The following is a 19674-nucleotide window of genomic DNA, read 5'->3' as shown; positions in this document are numbered from 1 at the left end:
CCACACCGCTGGAGGAGCAGGAGTCGTCGGTGCCCATCACGCCGCAGCAGCGTCCCGAGCGGGAGCGCCTCAAGAAGCTGGCCCAGGAGGAGCGGCAGCGGGCGACCCACCACATGAGGATCGGCCCCGGGCAATTCTTCGAGCAGCGGCAGAAGGACCACGCCAGAGCCTACTCTTACGGCTACCCGTGACCGACCTCGGGCTTCTCCTCGACGGCCCCCGCAGCACCCAGGCCCGCTCAGCACGCAGGCAGGCACAGAGACCTCTGCAGGCACCTGCTCCAGCTTCAGCCACGCTCCTCAGCCCTTGCCCCTCTCGCTTGCCCTCTCCCCTCTCTCGTGCTGGACCTACGCACTGCTTGCCACTCTCAGGGATGGGCAACGGCAAATGCCAATGGCAAATGCGCGCGCGCCTCACCCAGGAAGGTGGCAATGGCAAGCTGGGGGGATGCTGGCAGCAGCTGGGCTGGGAAAGCTTGCCCATGGCAACTGCTGCTTGGGACACCAAAGGGCTGAGAGACAAGACTTAGCTCTTCTTTCGGGGCATTGCTCTTCTTTGCTGCCTTCTGGATTACATTCCTCTCCTTAGGTGCTCACTCAGCAAGGCCTCTGCCTGCAGCTCTTCTTGCACTGGGACACCGAGGGGATCAGAACTGGGACGTTGTTGGGATAGGAAATGATCAGTGGGATGGGAAGTGATGATGGGGATAGGAACTAATTGGCACGGGAAAAATGGGTTTTATTTGTATTAAATTTACATTTTTAAATTTTATTTAATTTCCTGGGTTTTATTTGTATTAAATTTACATTTTTAAATTTTATTTAAATTTCTGAGTTTTATTTTTATTAAATTTAAATTTTCAAATTTTATTTAATTTACTGAGTTTTATTTTTATTAAATTTAAATTTTTAAATTTTATTTAATGTACTGGTTGTATTATTTATTTCATGAAATCCACTTTATTGACTGTGTTGTACAGTATGGCATTGTTTCATTATTATAAAATGATAAGTATTTAATATTATTAATTAAACAATATTTCTATATTTTATACTCGTAAGGGGGTGTCGAGAGGCAGGAGACCTTTTCTCCATTAACACCAGCGACAGGACCCACGGCAACGGGGTTAAGCTGAGGCAGGGGAAATTTAGGCTTGACATAAGGAGGGGGTTCTTCACAGAGAGGGTGGTTGCACACTGGAACGGGCTCCCCAGGGAAGTGGTCACTGCACCGAGCCTGTCTGAATTTGAGAAGAGATTGGACCGTGCACTTAGTCACATGGTCTGAACTTTTGGGTAGACCTGTGCGGTGTCAAGAGTTGGACTTGATGATCCTTAAGGGTCCCTTCCAACTCAGGATATTCTATGCTTCTATGATTCTATGATACATTATAAATTATCAATATTCTCATTTCTTATTTTGTTTGGTTTTATTCCTTTTGTACCCTATTAAACTCTCTTTATCACAGTGCACTGGTTTGTTCTTATACTTTTTCTTATACTGTGGAGCCCAAAACTGCACTCAGTACTCAGTACATGGAATACCAAGAGAGACTGCCTGGCATTTTCTCTTCTCTGCAGAAGCTCTGTTGCTAACACTGTCCAGAAATCACCACTGTCACAGACAGTAGTAGCATTCCCTCCTCCCACAGTTGGTTCTTCCCCCCCAAGACTTAGACACCATCCAGAAAAATAAGAAGAATAATACTAATACAGTAAATAAAATAAAATAAAATAAAATAAAATAAAATAAAATAAAATAAAATAAAATAAATAAAATAAAATAAAATAAAATAAAATAAAATAAAATAAAATAAAATAAAATAAAATAAAATAAAATAAAATAAAAAAATAAATTAAAATAGTCAAAAGCCGTCAGGAAGGCAGTGGTGCAGACTGTGGAGAGCCTGGGTTCAAATCCTTCTTCTGTGAGGCTCTGAACCTATATCCCACCACAATCTCTCTGCTAATGTATGGCAGGGAAAGGAGGAAGAAAGAACGTATCTCCTGCACTTTCCATTTATTGTTGACTGACAATTCTGTAGAGTTATAAAGCCTCAATCAGTGAGATACAGGGTTCTTCTCACATTGTCTCACTGTGCCCTAAGCGGAACAGCTCTCATTTAATAGATGCTTCACCACAAAATCATGAGTCATCTGCAGTTTTGAACTTTTCTGGGATCAAGTCCCTTCAGATGGTTGAGGAATCTGCTCCAGCACCTATGTAAACTGGTGCTCTACTAAGCTAGTGAGTGAACAAGAGAGAAATCCTCTGCTAGATGACTTGACAAATTGGGTCTGAAAATAGTGTTGAGGCAGAATAGTCCACGATTTTTGCCTTGGGTGCACAGAGGGATTGGGTGTTGTAGACTTCTTTTATTCTTCATTAAGATAAACATTTTCAAAAATGTGCTTGTTCAACCTTGCTCCCACTGTGTGCATGGGAGGGAGATAACTGAAAGTGGGGAGCGTTGCTTGGATCCTGCAAGTGGCTGAGGTCCAGTGGGGTTGGAGGCTTTCTTCCTCCTTTTGGAAATGCAAAGCAACCCTGCACCTCCCCTGCACTTGCAGAAGGATCATGACAGCCCAAAGCACAGCGGCTTTGTAATTGCTGCACATACTTCGATCGGATTTACGTTTGGTAGCAGGGGCCTGCAGGGATGGCATCTGTGAGAACAATCCAGACAACAGCCAGCTCCAGATAGCTCCAAAAGGGCCCCGGCGCTTGCCAGAGCTGAGCCAATAAGAGATGTTGTTTGCACCTCTGGGAGAGCAGATGTAAGAAGGGGGAAATACTGCTGCACAACAGAAGCTGGAAGAGCAAGGAGTGAGAAGCAGCCCTGCAGCCCCCAAGGTGAGTGCAGCAGGAGGCAGGAGGTGCTCCAGGCTCACAGCAGCAGTTCCCCTGCGGGCTGTGCAGGGAGAGGCCCCTGGTGGAGCAGGCTGTCCCCCTGCACCCATGGGTCCCACATGGAGCAGATCTCCACGCTGCTGCCCCCCTGTGGGTGGAGGAGCCCCCGGTGGAGCAGGTGGCTGTGGCCTGGAGGAGGCTGCGGCCTGTGGAGAGCCCCCGCAGGAGCAGGCCCCGGGCCGCAGCTGCAGCCATGGAGAGGAGCCCACGGGGAGCAGGGACAGAGAGGGACCTTGGAGAAGGGAACTGTATCCTCTTTTTTCATCGGTGCTGAGATTGAGGATCAGGATTTCGTGGTAGGAATTTGTTTAGATGAACCAATTTACATCCATATGGGTTTTGTATGTTTGTTTCACCTTGTCTTGCAGGACCATCTTGGCTGGGTCTGCAGTGTTGTGCAAAAGTGAAGTTTTTCACAATAAAGAGCAGCTTTTTTTTCGGGGTAAAGGCTGAGGTGGCCTTCATCAGAGTCTTGTGACCTGAAAATGCAGAAAATGGGTGCATGGCTGGCTGGGTGGGTGGGTGGGTGGGAGTTGGGAATTCAGCCTTGGGATCAGAACTGGGACGTTGTTGGGATAGGAAATGATCAGTGGGATGGGAAGTGATGATGGGGATAGGAACTCATTGGGATGGGATAAATGGGTTTTATTTTTATTGCATTCAATCCACTTTATTGACTGTGTTGTACAGTATGGCATTGTTTTATTACTATAAAATTATAATGATTATTATTTAATCTTATCATGTTTGCATCTGTTGTTGTGAAGCAATGTTAAGAACAGCAACAAAATAGTTACCTACTTGGTAGCAGCATCCCTACGTTTGCTGGGGTCTGCTCTGTGCATTTTGAAGACCGTTCCATGCTATTCAGCCCCTTCAGGAGGAAATGGATGGTTCTAGGAAAATGCGTCTTGACCTGATGCAAAGCTGTGACTCAGCACCCTGCAGCCCCCTCAACCCCTGGCATTTTACCTGCAGCCCCTCCAACAACTCTGATGTTCCCTGCATCGACTTCAACCACTGCGCTGGGACCTGAGGCCCCTCAAAGCCTTGTCACTCGCCCTGCAGCCCCTCGAGCCCCTGGCATGTTCCCTGCAGCCCCTCCAAGCCTGGCACAGGCCCTAAGAGCTGGCTCCGGGGACTACCCCGGTGCTGTCTCAGGCGCCAATACACACAAGGGGAAGGAATGCATGCAGAAGTCATCTCGTTTTGGAAGGGCAGAAAGTCCTCCCAAGAAGGGGAAGGAGTAAGAGGAAGGCAAGGCAGCCTACCCCAAGGTAGGGCCATCCCAGGGAACAGGAGGCTGTTGGAAAGGAGAGCAGAGAGAAAAGCAGCAGCAAGCAGGTGATCCCCATCCCTGGGTGAGCTGCGAGCCATGGGACAAGATTGCAGCTGTCCTCCAGGCGAGCACATTGTCAGCTGGCTGCTGCGCTGCTGGGATAGCAGCTGCGGGAGCCTGGCAGCAGAGGGCAGGGAAGCCAAGCAGCTGGGATCCTTTTCTGGGGAAGGGGGCACTGAGAAAGCGCTTGCAAACGGGGCACAAGCCCTCAGCCTCTGGAGGCGGCACCTGGCAGGCGTGAAGGAAAGGGATCCCTTCAAGGAAGATGCTGTGGGCTTGCTGAGGCTCGAAGAACAGACGCTGCTGGCTGCTACCAGCGTGCTGCAGCAGCGGCAAGAGAGAGCAAACCGTGGTGGTTTTCCTCAGCTGGGCAGCTGAGCTCCAGCACAAGCGCTCTCTCCCTGCCCCTCCTCCAACGCCAAGGGGAGAAAAGAGGCTGGAAAGGGCTCAAGGGCTGCCAGAAGGACAGGGAGATCACTCCACAAGGAGCGTCACGGGCAAAGCAGGCTCAGCACAGCCTGTTCCAGTCCAGCCCGGGGCCTGCTCCTGCGGGGGCTCTCCACAGGCTGCGGTCTCCTCCAGGCCACAGCCACCTGCTCCACCGGGGGCTCCTCCAGCCACAGGGGGGCTGCAGCGTGGAGATCTGCTCCACGGGGGACCCATGGGCTGCAGGGGGACAGCCTGCTCCACCAGGGGCCTCTCCCTGCACAGGCCGCAAGGGAACTGCTGCTGTGAGCCTGGAGCACCTCCTGCCTCCTGCTGCACAGACCTTGGGGGCTGCACAGAGCTTTCCCACTCCTCCCTGAGCCAGACGCTGCTGGGCAGAAACTTTTGTTCCCTTTCTTAGATGCAAGATCCCTTCTTAAATTCAGTCCAGCCAAGTAGGAAAAGTAAATGTGGACAGCTGTACCTTGGCAAAGAAGATAGTAGGGGACAAGGAGGTTTAGCAGTCAAGATGGAAGGTGATGCCATGAGGCTTACAGGCTAGTAATGTTCTAGTGAAACCCAGCCTTCCTAAAGAAACCTGCCTGACTACTTCACGTGAATAACAGACTCTGTTCAGCTATTTCCTAACATAGAAAGGGTGCTGACTGCTTCTTCAGAGTAACATGGTAGTGATACTGCTGAAATAGTTGTGGTTCAGACGTAGATCTGATTTCTCCTAAGCACGCTGAATTCACAGCTGTTGAGCCTCCAGAGGAGGCTTTGCAATTGAACACCTGGAGAATAGGTAAATTTCCCGCTGTTGTTCTCCTCTCCTCTTGTTTTGTTTTGTTTTTTTTTTTTTTTTTTCCTAGTAGCATAGGCTTAAGACTCTGAAGAAACGGGCTGCTTTTTTTCATTTCCAACACTGGCTGTTCCTCCTGTAGAGATTATATCAAACAGTCTTGAAGTGCTTGATGACTTACCAGTCTGCAGATTTATTATCAAACCAAAAAAAACCCCGACTTGGTAGACTATTTTTTTCCCACTTTTGAATGACTACTAGGAAGAAGGTTGTTCCGGCATCAAGAAAGTCACGTGGAATGTAATAAAATTTACTGAACCAGTAAATAAAAACTATATTTTTCTATTAGTTCCCTTGTTTCAACTCTTCTGACGCTTATGGATGGCACAGATAACAGAGGGGAGATCGTGGTAATCGGAGCTACCAACAGACTGGATTCTATAGATCCTGCTTTACGAAGACCAGGACGCTTTGGCAGAGAGTTCCTCTTCAACTTGCCAAATAAAGAGGTGAGAACTTAAATTGAATGTTAGTGCTACCATGGCAAAGTCCAACTTTATAGGAAAAAAAAATAATTGACAACTTGAACAAAAGAGTGATATGTGGAGACACTGCAAAGTTGTACCTGTTTGCTTAATTATTTAGTCCACTTGGGCGTTTTCATCATGAAGTTGTGTTTTTGGTCTCAATCCTTCACTTCTGAATGAATAGGGGACGTGTTTGCATTTGATTGTGCCCCGGATCAGTGGTAGTAGTTTGAGTCATAATTATTTTCTTCTTTATAGTAATTGTAGCAATTTGAAGCATTGTGCCAGAAGTGCTTTCTGTGCATTTACTGACTGAAAAGCAAATGTGATGAAGTAATGAGACTGTCACAATGAAAGCTTGCTAAGTTTTAGAGAAGTTTTTTGGACAACAAAGAAATGTTTCTGGATAAATTTTTCATTACAGTATTTTCCTCTGGGTCATTAGGTCTCGTAGTTTGGAAACTTGTTATTGAAGCTATAAATGCCTTTTCTTTCATTGTAGGTTCCTAGAAAAAGTTCAGTATAACAAATAAGAAATATTCAATTTCCTGGTTGAAAATGCAGAGTGTATATTAAATAACTGTAAAATACTTGAAAGTTGAGCAAATAAGAAAAGCGTATTAATAGATGAGGGGTTTTCAGGGAGGACTGTTTGTTTGTTTGTTTGTTTGTTTGCTTTTTGGTTTGTTTGTTTCTTGTTGGTATTTTTAAGGAAAACTTGGGGCAAGCTAAAACGCAATGATTTTGCTTCCAGGCTAGAAAAGAAATTTTCAAGATTCATACTCGTGACTGGACCCCTAAGCCACCGGACATGTTGCTTGATGAACTAGCTGAGAAATGCATTGGTAAGACTGAAACCAAAATGGATTCTTGCTTGTGAGCAAGTTGTAAAGAACCTTAGCTTGTACCAGGCAGTACCCAAGCTCTTGTGCCTTGCTGCACAACTAGTCAACAAGGCAGCTGGCACGCCTTCATAGCAATCAGAGTTAGATGCTTTCATCTATTTACTCTTTGTTGTCGTTCTTTTTGTTTTCTGAGAACGTTAAATGGTTCTGGGGCATCTTCCTCAAGAGTATAGTTTTTGATGAGGAGTCTGCTTCAGCTGCATAAGCGCAGGATATCAGGCAGTGAGCAACATGAAACTTCCCTGCAGAGCGGTAGCACTTTGAATTCCCTGTTAACCTGTTTGGTTTTGGCATTACAAATTCTTTAAATGTTGCATGTTGTAAACCTGGGCCTTGACTGATGTAACGTTTGATTTTTGTTTGTTAGGATACTGTGGTGCAGATATCAAATCTTTATGTACTGAAGCTGCCCTGTGCTCTCTACGTCGATGCTATCCTCAGATTTATGCAAGTAGGGAGAAGTTGCTACTAGACGTTAATTCTATTAAAATAAAAGCAAAGGACTTTTTCATGGCTCTGAAGAAGGTTGTTCCGGCATCAAACAGGATCGTGGCTTCACCCTGACAAGCACTATCACCCATTTTCAAGCCACTTTTTAAAAGATCAGGAGCGAATATTTTACAAGTTGTGCAGAAGATCTTCCCGCATGCACAGCTCGCACTAAAGGAGGACCGACAGCAAGGTATAACCACAGCATCCACTTCTTTATAATTCTGCTAAAGCAAAAACTTGTGGTTTGTGCAATCAACTTAAACCTTTCAGACATAATGATGGTAGAATTTTATTATTTGCATGTGCATGTCTTTCTTTTGGGCATGTCTGGAAGATAACGCATAGGTTTTATTCTGGATTCGAAACTGAAATGCCAAATGGAAGCCCTGAATGACTCAATACACAGTAAAGGACGATGCGTTCTCTACTGAAGCATCCTGCTTCTGACGGCAGCTAAGATAATTAGCATTTGTAGAGGTTGACTTGAGGTTTGAAGTATAAGGCACCTATTTTTCTTTAAAAAATCAAAACTCAGATATTTGGAGGGGAAGCATTTCTAGGTCAATGTTTCTAATTCCTTTCTGAAGAATGTCGGGACCAGGATACAAGTATAACTGGTCTAAGCTAAATATTGTTTTAGCTATCATCATTTTTAACCAGTCTCCTAATTTAAATGTTTGTAGATCGTACTATACATGTGCACGTGAGATCAATTAGCACTGATATTTACTAGATGAATGGAATTCTGTGGCCATCACATCCTTAATCCCCGTGCTTTCATTGTGGGAACCTCCTCCAGAAAGAAATGGTCTTGTTTTTTTGTTTGTTTTTTTTTGTTGTTGTTGTTTTTGTTTGTTTGTTTGTTTGTTTGTTTTTTAGCTATTTAGCAACTGCAGAAATTGTTTGTAATCTCCTTTATTCTAAGGGGGAGAAAAAAATCACCAAGAGTAGCGTACCTTATACGTACACATCAGTGGGACTTAGTACAGCTTTGTAGGGCCTTGTGCCATCTCCTTAGATCTGTGGTGGGATGAACTCTAGGAAATAGCTTTCAGTGTGTGCTCTCAAATGAAGAAAGGGTTTTGGCACTGATTTAGAAGCTGTATTCATGTAAGAGAACGAGACAAAGGCTATTCAGGAAAGTTAACAAACCTCTTTTGTCTTTCAGACCATTTAAATCCTATTTTACAAGATGATACGTTCGACAGTGATGACGATGCATCCTTGGTTTCTGGAGATGAATTAAAAGAGGGAATGCCTGACGGACCAGAGAAAAAAACGCCCCTGTTTCAGCAGGTAAAGAAAGATAGATCCCTGTTATGTTTAGATTCTCAGGACTGCTGAGTCTTTGTAAACAGTTCCAGCTGTTAAAAGTGCGAGGGGTGGTAGACGAAGGGGTAACATCAAGTTTGTGTGTTGAAGGGGTGCTTGGTATTCACAAGGAGAAAGGGTGAAGGGACTAAAGTGGTAATGAAGTTGCTCTGAATGACCAAATTGAAAAGCCCAGGCTTCTCTTCCTAAGCCAAAGTGATCCGTAGACTACCAGAACACGTTGACTTAATCCATGGCATTCTTTGAAAGACTCAAGACCACATAAATGTCCTGTCTGTCCTTTTAGCTAAAAATACCCCAACTTTATGGGTTTGTGTTGCCACCTTTTGCCCTTCTGTTTTCCAGGATTCTTAAACCAATGGTGAATTATGTAGCAGAAAGAAAACTGAGAAATGGCTTGTTAAAACACCTTGAGAAAAATCTGAATGGTGTCTTTATTTGTTAAGCCACCAAGTTGTGTTAATCTTGTGGTATTTTAGTATGGAAGTCATGCAAGCCCACTGTTGGAAAGTTAGATCATGTTGTCACAGCTGGATCAGTTATTTTTCTCAGTTTCTATTGCTGTGCTGTCCAGAAGATTTTCTGTCCTCTAGAGCAAGGCGAAGTCTCTAGCATCTTTGATTTAAGCCAGCAAAGGTACAGCCTGATTGTAGTGGGGAAACAAATGCTCCTCACAAATTTATTTCCTAGTAGTAAAGCAAGATTGCAGGGATATTAATTTGCAGTCTTGGTTCAGTAAAGAATAGGCAACACAAGGGAAGAAGATGAAACAATTGGAATGACTGAATAACTTAACTGGAAATCTTACATGTATTTAATGTACCGCTACCATTTGGATTATTTGGGGATGGAAAAGTAAGTCTATAGGAAAATTACTTGGAACATCTGTGTGTGTCTATTCAGCACCTCATTTATAAACTTGTTTTCTTTACTCTTGTTCTAGGAGTGCTTTCTGTGAACCAACATCACGCCGGCCCCGTCTGCTAATAGTAGGAAAAGAAGGGTACGGCCAGGTTTCTTACGTGGCACCCGTGGTGTTGCATGCTTTGGAGAAGTTTCCCGTTCACACCCTGGACCTTTCTGTTCTGCTTACAAACGTTGCACCGCCAGAAGAGATCTGCGGACAGGTACCTTTTTTCTTTTTATTCTCATCGGATTCACTGACTGTATGTAAAGGATCAATCGAGTTGCAAGTAAGGTGAGCAAAATTCATTGGTAATGGAGGTGGCGTTGTTTTAATGTGCTGGGATGTTTGCTTCTGTCTGAAAATCCCCTTTTCTTTTAGACAAAACCACAAACAATCTGGATGTTGTACATGTCCACATTTTCCATATCCAATTTTACAGTGATGATGTTGCTAGCAGCTCAGGAAGCTGGGCGGTGTTGCTAATAAACATCTCTTATTGGAAAGAAATGCTGCTCATCTCCCTGGGATCCAGAAAGTAGTTCTCATTGCCTCCGAAGACTGTGTGCTCGCAGTAGATGGCTCTGTATCAGACTGCATGTCGGCTACTTTTTGTAGCCTTCTTCTAAATTGTATTAGTAAGGCAACCAAGGTTTGGGGCTTCTGTTTATTTTGTTTTCACACGGACATACACAACTTGTGCCGTTGCAGTATGTGCAATAAAAGCATTAACATTCACTAAACACTTCATTTGCACGCTGATGTGGTTTTAACTAGAAAAAATAAACAGATCTGGTGTTTTTACTTTTAGGCAGGAAATCCATTTTATTGTTTGGCATCACTACCTTTAAATATTTTTACCTTTAGTGGGAACATTTGAGAGCCATACAAGTAAGGACAGACATGTTACACGACTGAATACTGATGTGTCCCATAAGAGGGACATTTCCTTTCTTTGTTATGCGATGATTGTGGCTGTGGCCATATAGCTACGGTGTCTAGCCACTGCCTGAATATATCCTTCCCATCTTCTGACTAGAGTTCTTCGAATACTGGTAATCTGAAAGGGTGCACAGAGAAATTCCTTATGTGAAAGGATGCTTGCCACTCTGTTCACATAGTTTCCTTTCATGGGGCAGTCAGGTGGCTATGTAGCTATGTATTAACAGGTTATTCTACGTGGTTTAGTTTTCTTACCCAAGCTTTCCTTTTCACTAGCTGATCCGAAATGCTCAGAAGACAGCACCAAGCATAATTTATGTCCCAGATATCCATTTATGGTGGGACAACGTTGGACCTGCCTTGAAACTTACTTTTCTAACTCTAACTCTTCCAGCATTTTCGCCAGTTTTGCTGCTTGCTACGTCTGATGTACGTCACTCAGATCTCCCAGAAGAGGTATTTGTCAATACTTTTCTTACTATTTCTTCAGTGTCTTGTAATTTATGAATGCTTTCAGCATCAAAATGCTGCGCTTTCTTAAATGCCTACTGTTATTACTCAGGCACCCTAACAAATCACTTAAAATTTGCTTAGAGAAAAAGAATACTGTGAAAGCATCTGCTTAAGGATCTGCTTTTTTCTGAATCAAGCAAGTGACTTTCACCCCCTTCTCATGCATGCAAATAATAAATTAATACAATAATTCTGGTGGCTACAAAGTGGTTCAGTCAAGAATATGCAGTGCTTGAAATGACAAGAAGATGTTTTTACTGAAGAGATTTCTTCTGACAGTCTGCCATTCCATGCTATGTTGGGTAAACTGCTAATAATGCAATTTAGTAGAGAATTGAAACACTTTGATTAAAAAAAAAAAAAAAATCAGTTTCTTTCTTCATATAGGCCAAAGCTTTCCAAGCTGGAAAGCTGAGTTCCAATTTCTGCTCAAGTAACTTTGGAATGGAATTCTAGTTGTATTCCTAAATAAACTGTAGTAAAAGTACATGCAGAACTTCATTGACTTCTGAGAGTTTACATTAAGGGAAGGTGCCCAAAACAGGAACACGCTGTTCTCATTCCGATTATTTTGTCTCAGTTACTGGGGGAAGAGAACAGGTCTTACCTAGATGTGTTTATTATCAACTGCTTTGAAAGTGCTTGAGTTCCCACAGAAGTTTTTGTACAGGTTCTAAATTCCTTCTAAAATAAGTAGTGAAATTCCTTACCTACCTTTTAATACTAGAAATTGAAAATGGAGGAAGATGTAGAGGTACTAGCTACTTCAGACACCTTTTGGTAGAGAAATAAAAACTCAGCAAAAAGCCCTCACTTGTCTGCTGAAGCCTTTCTCTTCCCTCTATAGCCATAAAGGTTCTAAGTAAAGGATGCAGCAGGGCCAGTAAATACAAAGGAAGCGATGTTGGATGTGGTGAAAGCCATTACTTTATCAGTGTAGTGTACAATCCCTTCACCAAGATTTAATTCTACAGGTGATTCTTAAAGGTGATATTTGAATTTGCCATGCCAGCCTGTGAAAATGTAGCCATTTAAGGCCAGGAAGATAACTTTTTTCAGTTTGTGTTCTTCAGGTTATTATTCATTTTAAAAGGTACTCATCTTTTTGGAATAGAAGATGAGTTTTTGTGGCCTTAAATCTGAAATGTCTTTCCTCCTTCTGCTTTAGATCCAAAAATTATTTAATAAGGAATTTGGAGAAGTGTGCAATATTGAGTTGCCTGGTAGGGCAGAGAGAGCAGCTTTTTTTGAGGACCTAATTCTAAATCAAGTGGCTAAGCCTCCTGTAAAGAAAACAGGTGAGGAGGATATAAGAAGTACATCTAAAACTTTCCTATCGAAGTTACTAGCTCTTTGGGATTTGCTTTGGTGGTCATTTTCTGTCAGTAATTTTGTCATATGCTTGTATTTGAGTACTGTAAATTGGCTAATTTTTCCTGATTAATTGAAGTTGATCGGACATTGGAAGTCCTGCCTGTAGCACCACCAGCTGAGCCTCAGAAGCCACAAGAGGAAGAAGTAGGGATGCTGGAGGAGGAAGAGGAGGATACCTTGCGTGAACTTAGAATTTTCTTGAGGGACGTTACTCACGGACTTGCCACTGACAGATGTTTCAGGGAATTTGCAAAGCCCGTTGACCCACAGAAGGTAAACTAGTGCTGATCTGTGTGTGTCTGTAACTTCTCAGCGTTCGTATTTCTCAGCGTTTTGGGGAAGGTTCAACTTTGTTTTTAGGGCTGCACTATTAGGATTTTGCAAGAAGCAGAGGCAGTGCTTTTACTTCTGCTGACTCTCAGATGTCTCTTATCGGATTATTCGCTGAAAGCCCTGGTTTCATTCTAAGAAGCCAGTCCAAATGCCAACACAGTCTGTTCGTGAAAAGGCTTTGATATGTAGGCATGTCACAGCACTGAAAAGCACAGAGATCTTTCCTTATAATTACAAACAGTACTTACAGGACTACTTTAATGAAGTCTAAAGCCCTTTATTGGACTGTCAGTTCCTGTGGGAACAGGAATAGGAGCAGCAGTTTGTAAAAATAAGTTTTGAGATCCTGTTCTCTGTTTCATCTGGAACTCCTCAAGAGGAATCAACCATAAGTGCAGTGTGTTTTCTTTTTCCTCCAATAGGCTGCTTAGATCCCTTTTTCTCCTTAATTGATTAGATAAGCCTAAACTAGGGGCGTATATTTCAAAGACAGGTGTAACTTGACTATACCTGCGGATCAGCAAAGGCCTCTTCACGTGGGCATCCACTGGCTTTTCTTCCCCTTTTCTCCTAGGTTCTTGAGCTGTGAAAAATCTAGACAGATACGTATGTCTTCATCTGAACTAGTCATTAGGCTCCTCTTATGGTCTGAGGGAAGAAATCAGCACCTCTGGGCCCAGTTATCTCATTCTAAAGTAGATGCCTGCAATAGGTACTTCACAGGTGCAATTCATGCACCTTTTCCTCAATGTCGACAGCAAAAAGAATGTTGGATGGCTTACTCAGCTTTCACTGTTGTGATTTTCTGAAGCAAAGTGAAATGAATCTCCCACCCTCAGTGTTTCTTCTGTACCATGCACGTGCTTCTGACCTCCCTACTTCTTGTTGTCCTCTCCTAGCAGCTCTAATGCCAGTTGAAAGAGCCCTTCCATTTTTGAGAAGCAAACTGGTTAATTTCAGCATCTTCTGATGCATCGCAAATGTTCAGGGTTTTTAGGAAGTCGTTTATTTAAAGTTTTCAGAGTAATTTTGGTAGACAGTGTGCAAGGTTAAGAAAACCTCTGAATGCTTGTATTTGATCTGCAGGTACCTGACTATGCCACAAGGATTAAAGAGCCGATGGATCTTTCAACAGGTCTGACTCAAATTGACTCGTGCCAGTACCCCGCTGCAGGAGACTATCTGAAGGACATCGATCTAATCTGTAACAATGCCTTAGAGTACTACCCAGATCAAAGATCTACAAGTGAGGATGTGCTTTTTAGCCCTAGTTTAAAAAATCTGTCAAACGTATAGATGGATAAATGCTGTGTGCGGACAATAGACTTTGGATGGATTCGATGATTTTGGACATCCACAGAGAACATCTCTTACCACATTGTAAATATTTTATCATTTTGCTACTTGGGCATGGAATTGTGATATAAATGTTCCCAAGGAACTAGTGCTTTTGTTTTAATTAACTTCTATGTTGATATGCTGAAAATATTCACTGAGATAACCTTTCGGAACCAACCTATGAAGAAAGCAATTTTTTTCTGTGATCAAAACAGTTTCATTGGTTGGTAGACAACATTCAGTTAAAGTCTGTAAAATTTCAGATTGTCACAGAGCCTATGTTTTGCAAGACACTGCATATTCAATGGTGAGGAACAAAATGGATACAGAGTTTGGACGACTTTGTGAACAAATTAAAGAATCTCGTGAGAAAAGAGGTACGTGCTTTAACGCTAAGGATTTTAAGACTTGTCTCTGCATTTGCAACTGAAAATGCACAACGAAGATCTTTGGTATCTATTCTTTAATGCAAGGTCGCACCTCTCCAGCATGTGCTCAATGTGACAACTCCAAGTCACCACAGCAGAACCCTGCTACTGAAGACGACAAACCAGATGAAGAGAGTAATGAAAATGAGGCGATGACAGCGGCACCTGTAGATGCCAGTACACCCATTTCTAATGGTAAGTTGCATTTTATTCAGCTGCTCTTGTCATTCATACCTTCTCTGTTCTTGAGACGCAACAGGTGTCTCTGATGCCTGGCTCTTTATGCCAGAGGTATTTTGTTTTCAAATTTACTTCAAAATGTGAGAGAGAAATCCAGAGGTCATCCATTCAATATAGTTATGAATTAAAGTTCAAAGAAAGTTGGTTTACAATATAAAAAACAAAAAACAAAAACAAAATAAAACAAAACAAACAAACAAAAACTTTGACGGCCCAATTGCCATTTAGTCGCCCCTAAATTGCTAATTCTTGAGGTAAAAAATGTTGTGGATGGCAGTTTCTGAATACTTAACTAGTTTTTAATTATGCAAAATGGTATTTTTACCCCCACTCCACCCCTCCCTTCCCCAAATGCTAAAATCTTAGCTACCTCATACTGTGATTTCCAGTTGAAGGAGGGAAGTCTAACTAGTGAGAGTGGGAATTTTGCCATGGACTCCACCCATATCCTTTTGCAATACTATATGAATACTACGAATGTTGGGCAAAACCACAAAGTTTGTTTTTTCACAAAAGGTTTACCGAATCAGGAAGCATACGAGGTATAAGTCTTCACGTTTTTTCTCCTTTGAATATTCCCTTAAAATTGTCTCATTAATTAATCTCTTCCAAACATGTATTCAGCTTTTGAAGTCTTCAGCTTGATACCAGACTCGAAGGAGAGCTTATTTCCAGAGGCTTTTATGATGTTCATCTGTATTAGTTCATGCAGTAAGACAGTGACTTTATCAAATAACCTCACGTTGTATTAATACTGCCAATCCAAAGTAAGAATCCTCAGCATGTAAAATCCTGAAAGTGACTGTTTAGTGAATGAAATTCCATAGCAGTGTGTGTGGTTTGTTTGCTTGTTTTTAATCTTAATAGCAAACTGACCCCATTAACTTTCAACTCTTTTCTCAGCATATGTAGGCAGTGGTAGCTCAGTTCCTTTGTTTTCCTTGTCAGTCAAGTAAGATGAAGATAATGGATTTTGAAGAAAGAATTCTTTTGGTTATGTTTTGGATTACTTTTTTATGCTGTCTCTTTGTAGGTGCGTCAGAAAGAAAGTGCAGAAGGAACAACTGTGCGCATGCTGCAGCAAAGCGAAGAAGGAGTTCTCAATTCGATACAGAGAACAGAGTACCAACAGATGACCAAAACGATAGTGATGAAGAAGAGTTTGTGGACAAACATGTTTCTGACATCTGTCAAGTAAAACTTAACACTGAAAAGGAAAGTGCTAAGCTTTGTGGATATTCCCCACCAAGATGGGGAACTATAACTAATGAAAATCCAAGTTCAAATGGTAAGGGAGAAGTCCAACGGATCCTTTAGCACCTTATTCTTGCTGAGGAGGATTGCACTATTTATTAGCTTTAGCCTTCAATTTCACTCTATTTTTTCTGTTACAGCTCTCAAAAGTCACCACACAGTTTATTCCGTAATGATGTTGCTCCTCTAATTGTGCAAGCCAAGCCCGCATGTTTCTGTAGGTGCTGTTTTTTTGATTCTGAAGTCTGTTTTTTTCTAATGGTACCTAACTGAAAGCCAGCAGTCACTGACATTCTTTTATTGTACGAGGTGCTTTCCAATAACGAGCAGCTTAGGTGAAAAAGCTGCACTTCAAGATGCGTGGATCCAGAGTAACATGTGGAATAGGAGACTTAAGCCCTAATGTTGTACTCTAAGATGTGTCCCCTAACCTGAATTGGCAACATGACTATTTTTTTCCACTATTAAGCTTTTCATTAGTGCTTTTGGTTTGTTTGTGGGTATTTTTGTTTGCTTTTTTTGTCTTAGTTTCTAATTTTTGTGGAGCAGTGACTTTAGCTGGAAAGAAGGGAGAAGCCAAGTATTTCTCAGTGAAGACGATAACAATTCTGTCTCTGTATTTGTAGAAAGAGACTGTTTGGCAGGTACAGGATACTTCACTGAGACTGTATTCTAGATAAACAGAAAACCTGACTGAAGAAATCTGTGTCCTTCCAGATTCCTGGGCATTTCAAGCGGTGACTCCTGAACGTTCTTGGGAAGAAGACCAACAACAGATAAGTGATGAGAACACTGTACAAGTCCCTACGGAGACAGACTACATAGTTATTGTGGATCGCTATGAGCTCAAAGTATGTCTAATTTCAGCTTTTTTTTAATGCTCAAATAGGACATATTCCTGCGTCATGTAAAATTGCAAATTAAGCCCATTGTTAACCAATGCCAATTAAAACAATTAATTGGAAGGACATACAGATAGTGAAATAATTCAGCCTTTAATGCACTGTGACTGTTTAGTTTCCACACCTCATGGAGATTTCTGTAGGCTACCATTTGCTTCTGGTTATCTGTAGTTTAGGAGACAGATTCTTTGCCTAATTTTTAAGACAAAAGGCCTTGCTGAATTTTAAAATACCACACTGACAACCTGCTAGTACTATTATGGATATCATTTTAATGATTCATAATTCTTATGATGGGTTTGAGGGCTTTTATTTGGGGATTTTTTTTCATGCTTTGATGTACTAAGAACCTGAAAAGGATCTTTATTTCTTGCAGTGATGATATTAAACCTGAAGTTAGCAGGTTGACGTAAACTAGCTAGCCATGGAGAAGTGACTACTTTTCTGAAATTCCTTGAAAGTGCAGTATTAGAATTTCTTATATTGTGTGTGTGTGTGTATATATATATATATATATATATATATATATATATATATATATATGAAGGAGGCAGAGTTTGCTGATAAGATGATAAGCAGCATTATTTCCAGGGGGCAGTAGTATTTCCATTTGGTATGGCTGCTCCCTAAAGCTACATGCTTGCAGGCTCACACAGGTAATGGACAGCTGTGGCAGTGGAAGAAGGTGCTGCCACTAGCTTGTCACTGTTGCTGTGCCAGAGATTATCATCTCTGCATCTTTGGTAATAGAAATGACTGTGTGAGAGAGAGGTGATTGCTACAAGCAGTCGCTTTGCTATTTACCCACCCCTGAATTTAAAGGTAGGATTGAGCAAACTAATCCACCTTTGCTCTGGGCGTTTGAGCAATCTGTTCTGCCAGCAGAGTTGTAGGCATGGCACACGTGGGTAAAGGTAATCACCTAAGGGTGCTTCCTTTTCCAGCTGGATCGTGTCATTCCCTGCTGCTTTGGGAGCAGTCGACTTACAATTACAACCACTGATGTGATAGATTGGTTAGTAGTAAAAGATTGTCCGAAATTTCAGCCTTTCCTTTCTCTGAAATATGAAAAATTAACTCATTTTCCCTGCTGAAATCTCATGGGATATTTAATCTGTTCTCTGAAGTGTCACATTTTATTTAATAGCATAAGAAAAAGTAGGCTCTCACTTGTATTGTTACTGTTCAACCTCCGAAAACATATAGAGCGTATTCAAAGGATCTGGTACTATTCTAAAGTTGTTGTTTTGCTCCATTGTTGTCTTCAGAAATTGTTATGCTTTGTCACTGAGATAACGAAGGGATTTGACATTTATCACCTGGAAAAAGTATATGGCGTCATTAATCAGTGTATTTACAACCAGAGAGAAGACTACGACAAAACCGATTTGGTGAAGGTAATTTTTGTTTTGAATTCTAGCACTTTCTGTCACTGTTACGCAGTATTTGTGTGTTCTGGGGTATCGTGGTTGTTTAGCATTGCTCTTCACTGCTTAGCTGTCTGTGCACAGACAACAACAGTACGACTTCTCCCTTTCAGTCTGGAAGACGTTTATCCACCTTGCAAAACAATTGTTATATTTGGCATAACTGTTGGCAGTTTCTGCAGGAAAAAGCTTGAACTTGAAGACAATGGGTCCACCCACACAGCCCTTTCAAAGCAGTTAACCTTAGTCTGTCAGTAGTTTTCCTTGGGAACCATTTTGGGAGCGGGAGGACTACGAAGGGAAGGTGCTTTTCTAAGTCTTTCACTCACTCTCTCCCTCTACAGCCAGTCATGCACGGTGATAGCAGTTGTTCCATCCTTGGAGAGAAATTTAAGTATATAACAAGAGTTTGAGACTTCTCTCTAGTCACACTCTAATCTCTTTTTAACTAATGCGCTTGAGCATCTGTAATTGGGGAGATTTCTGCCTGTGCCAGTTTTACACTGAGTCAAATTCTCTGGTCTCTTCCTGTAAAAGATGATTTCGGAGTTGTCCGAACTCCTCAGAAATCTGTGTGAGGCGTCCATGGTCCAAGTCAGGTGTTCCCAGTATACGCTTGGATATTCACTCTTCACATTGAAGATCCTTGAACCCATTTATCTTAGAGTTGCTTGTGCTTGAGAACAGATGAAATTTGTTGTGCCGATCAGTCTGCCTTGAAAAGAGAGTGCCTCTTTTTTTAGGCACTAGTCATCTTGATCTCTTCTTCCACATCTGATAAAGAGTTAGAACGGACATTCTGTTCTGCCTGTGAGAGGATTATTTAGATTCAGGGAGGCCGCTCCTGAAAAAAAAAAAAGAGATCTTTTAGCTCGAGAAGGGATTTATTTATGTTATCTCATGGCCTGTGAACTTTTGTAACTTAACATTTAATTTAAGTGTTAAAAGTTAAGTAGCTTTCTTGGTTTTCTATTTCTTCCTTTAGCTTAGGCAAACAAATCTCTCCTATTCAGAGTGCACTGTACAAGTTAGTCAGGAGCGTGCTCTACTGTATGGAGAGAGAGAGAACTTAAGGAGTAATTATTCAAAGTCCAGAAATTAACTTGAGCTTGTTGTGGCTTCTCAGCAACTGTTTCTTCCTTCTAATTGTTGTGAAACCACTGCTGAGAGAGATCCATATAGTTTATATCTTCCTCTCTATTTTGGATGTGTAAGGATGCCTCTGAAGCTAGAAGGGGTAATAGGCCGTTGTGATGGTGGTAGCACACTGTTTGCTAAATATTACT

The 19674-nt window shown here is 42.0% G+C and overlaps 1 protein-coding gene across 1 annotated transcript; it reads left to right on the top strand.

Annotated features, from left to right (window-relative positions):
- The first annotated feature begins 4514 nt into the window (after window positions 1-4514).
- Window positions 4515-14567, top strand: LOC113841530 (ATPase family AAA domain-containing protein 2). The gene is given in 10 exon segments (XM_072038655.1): window positions 4515-4519; window positions 5827-5986; window positions 6759-6849; window positions 7277-7578; window positions 9663-9860; window positions 10856-11035; window positions 12261-12390; window positions 12543-12739; window positions 13886-14045; window positions 14380-14567. Coding segments are annotated over 10 exon segments (1611 nt in total).
- Window positions 14568-19674: the final 5107 nt, after the last annotated feature.

This window comes from Anas platyrhynchos, chromosome 5, assembly GCF_047663525.1.
Source record: "Anas platyrhynchos isolate ZD024472 breed Pekin duck chromosome 5, IASCAAS_PekinDuck_T2T, whole genome shotgun sequence".
Taxonomy (NCBI): domain Eukaryota; kingdom Metazoa; phylum Chordata; class Aves; order Anseriformes; family Anatidae; genus Anas; species Anas platyrhynchos.
The sequence above is the reverse complement of the archived record's forward strand: the minus strand, read 5'-3'. Positions and strand labels throughout refer to the sequence as shown.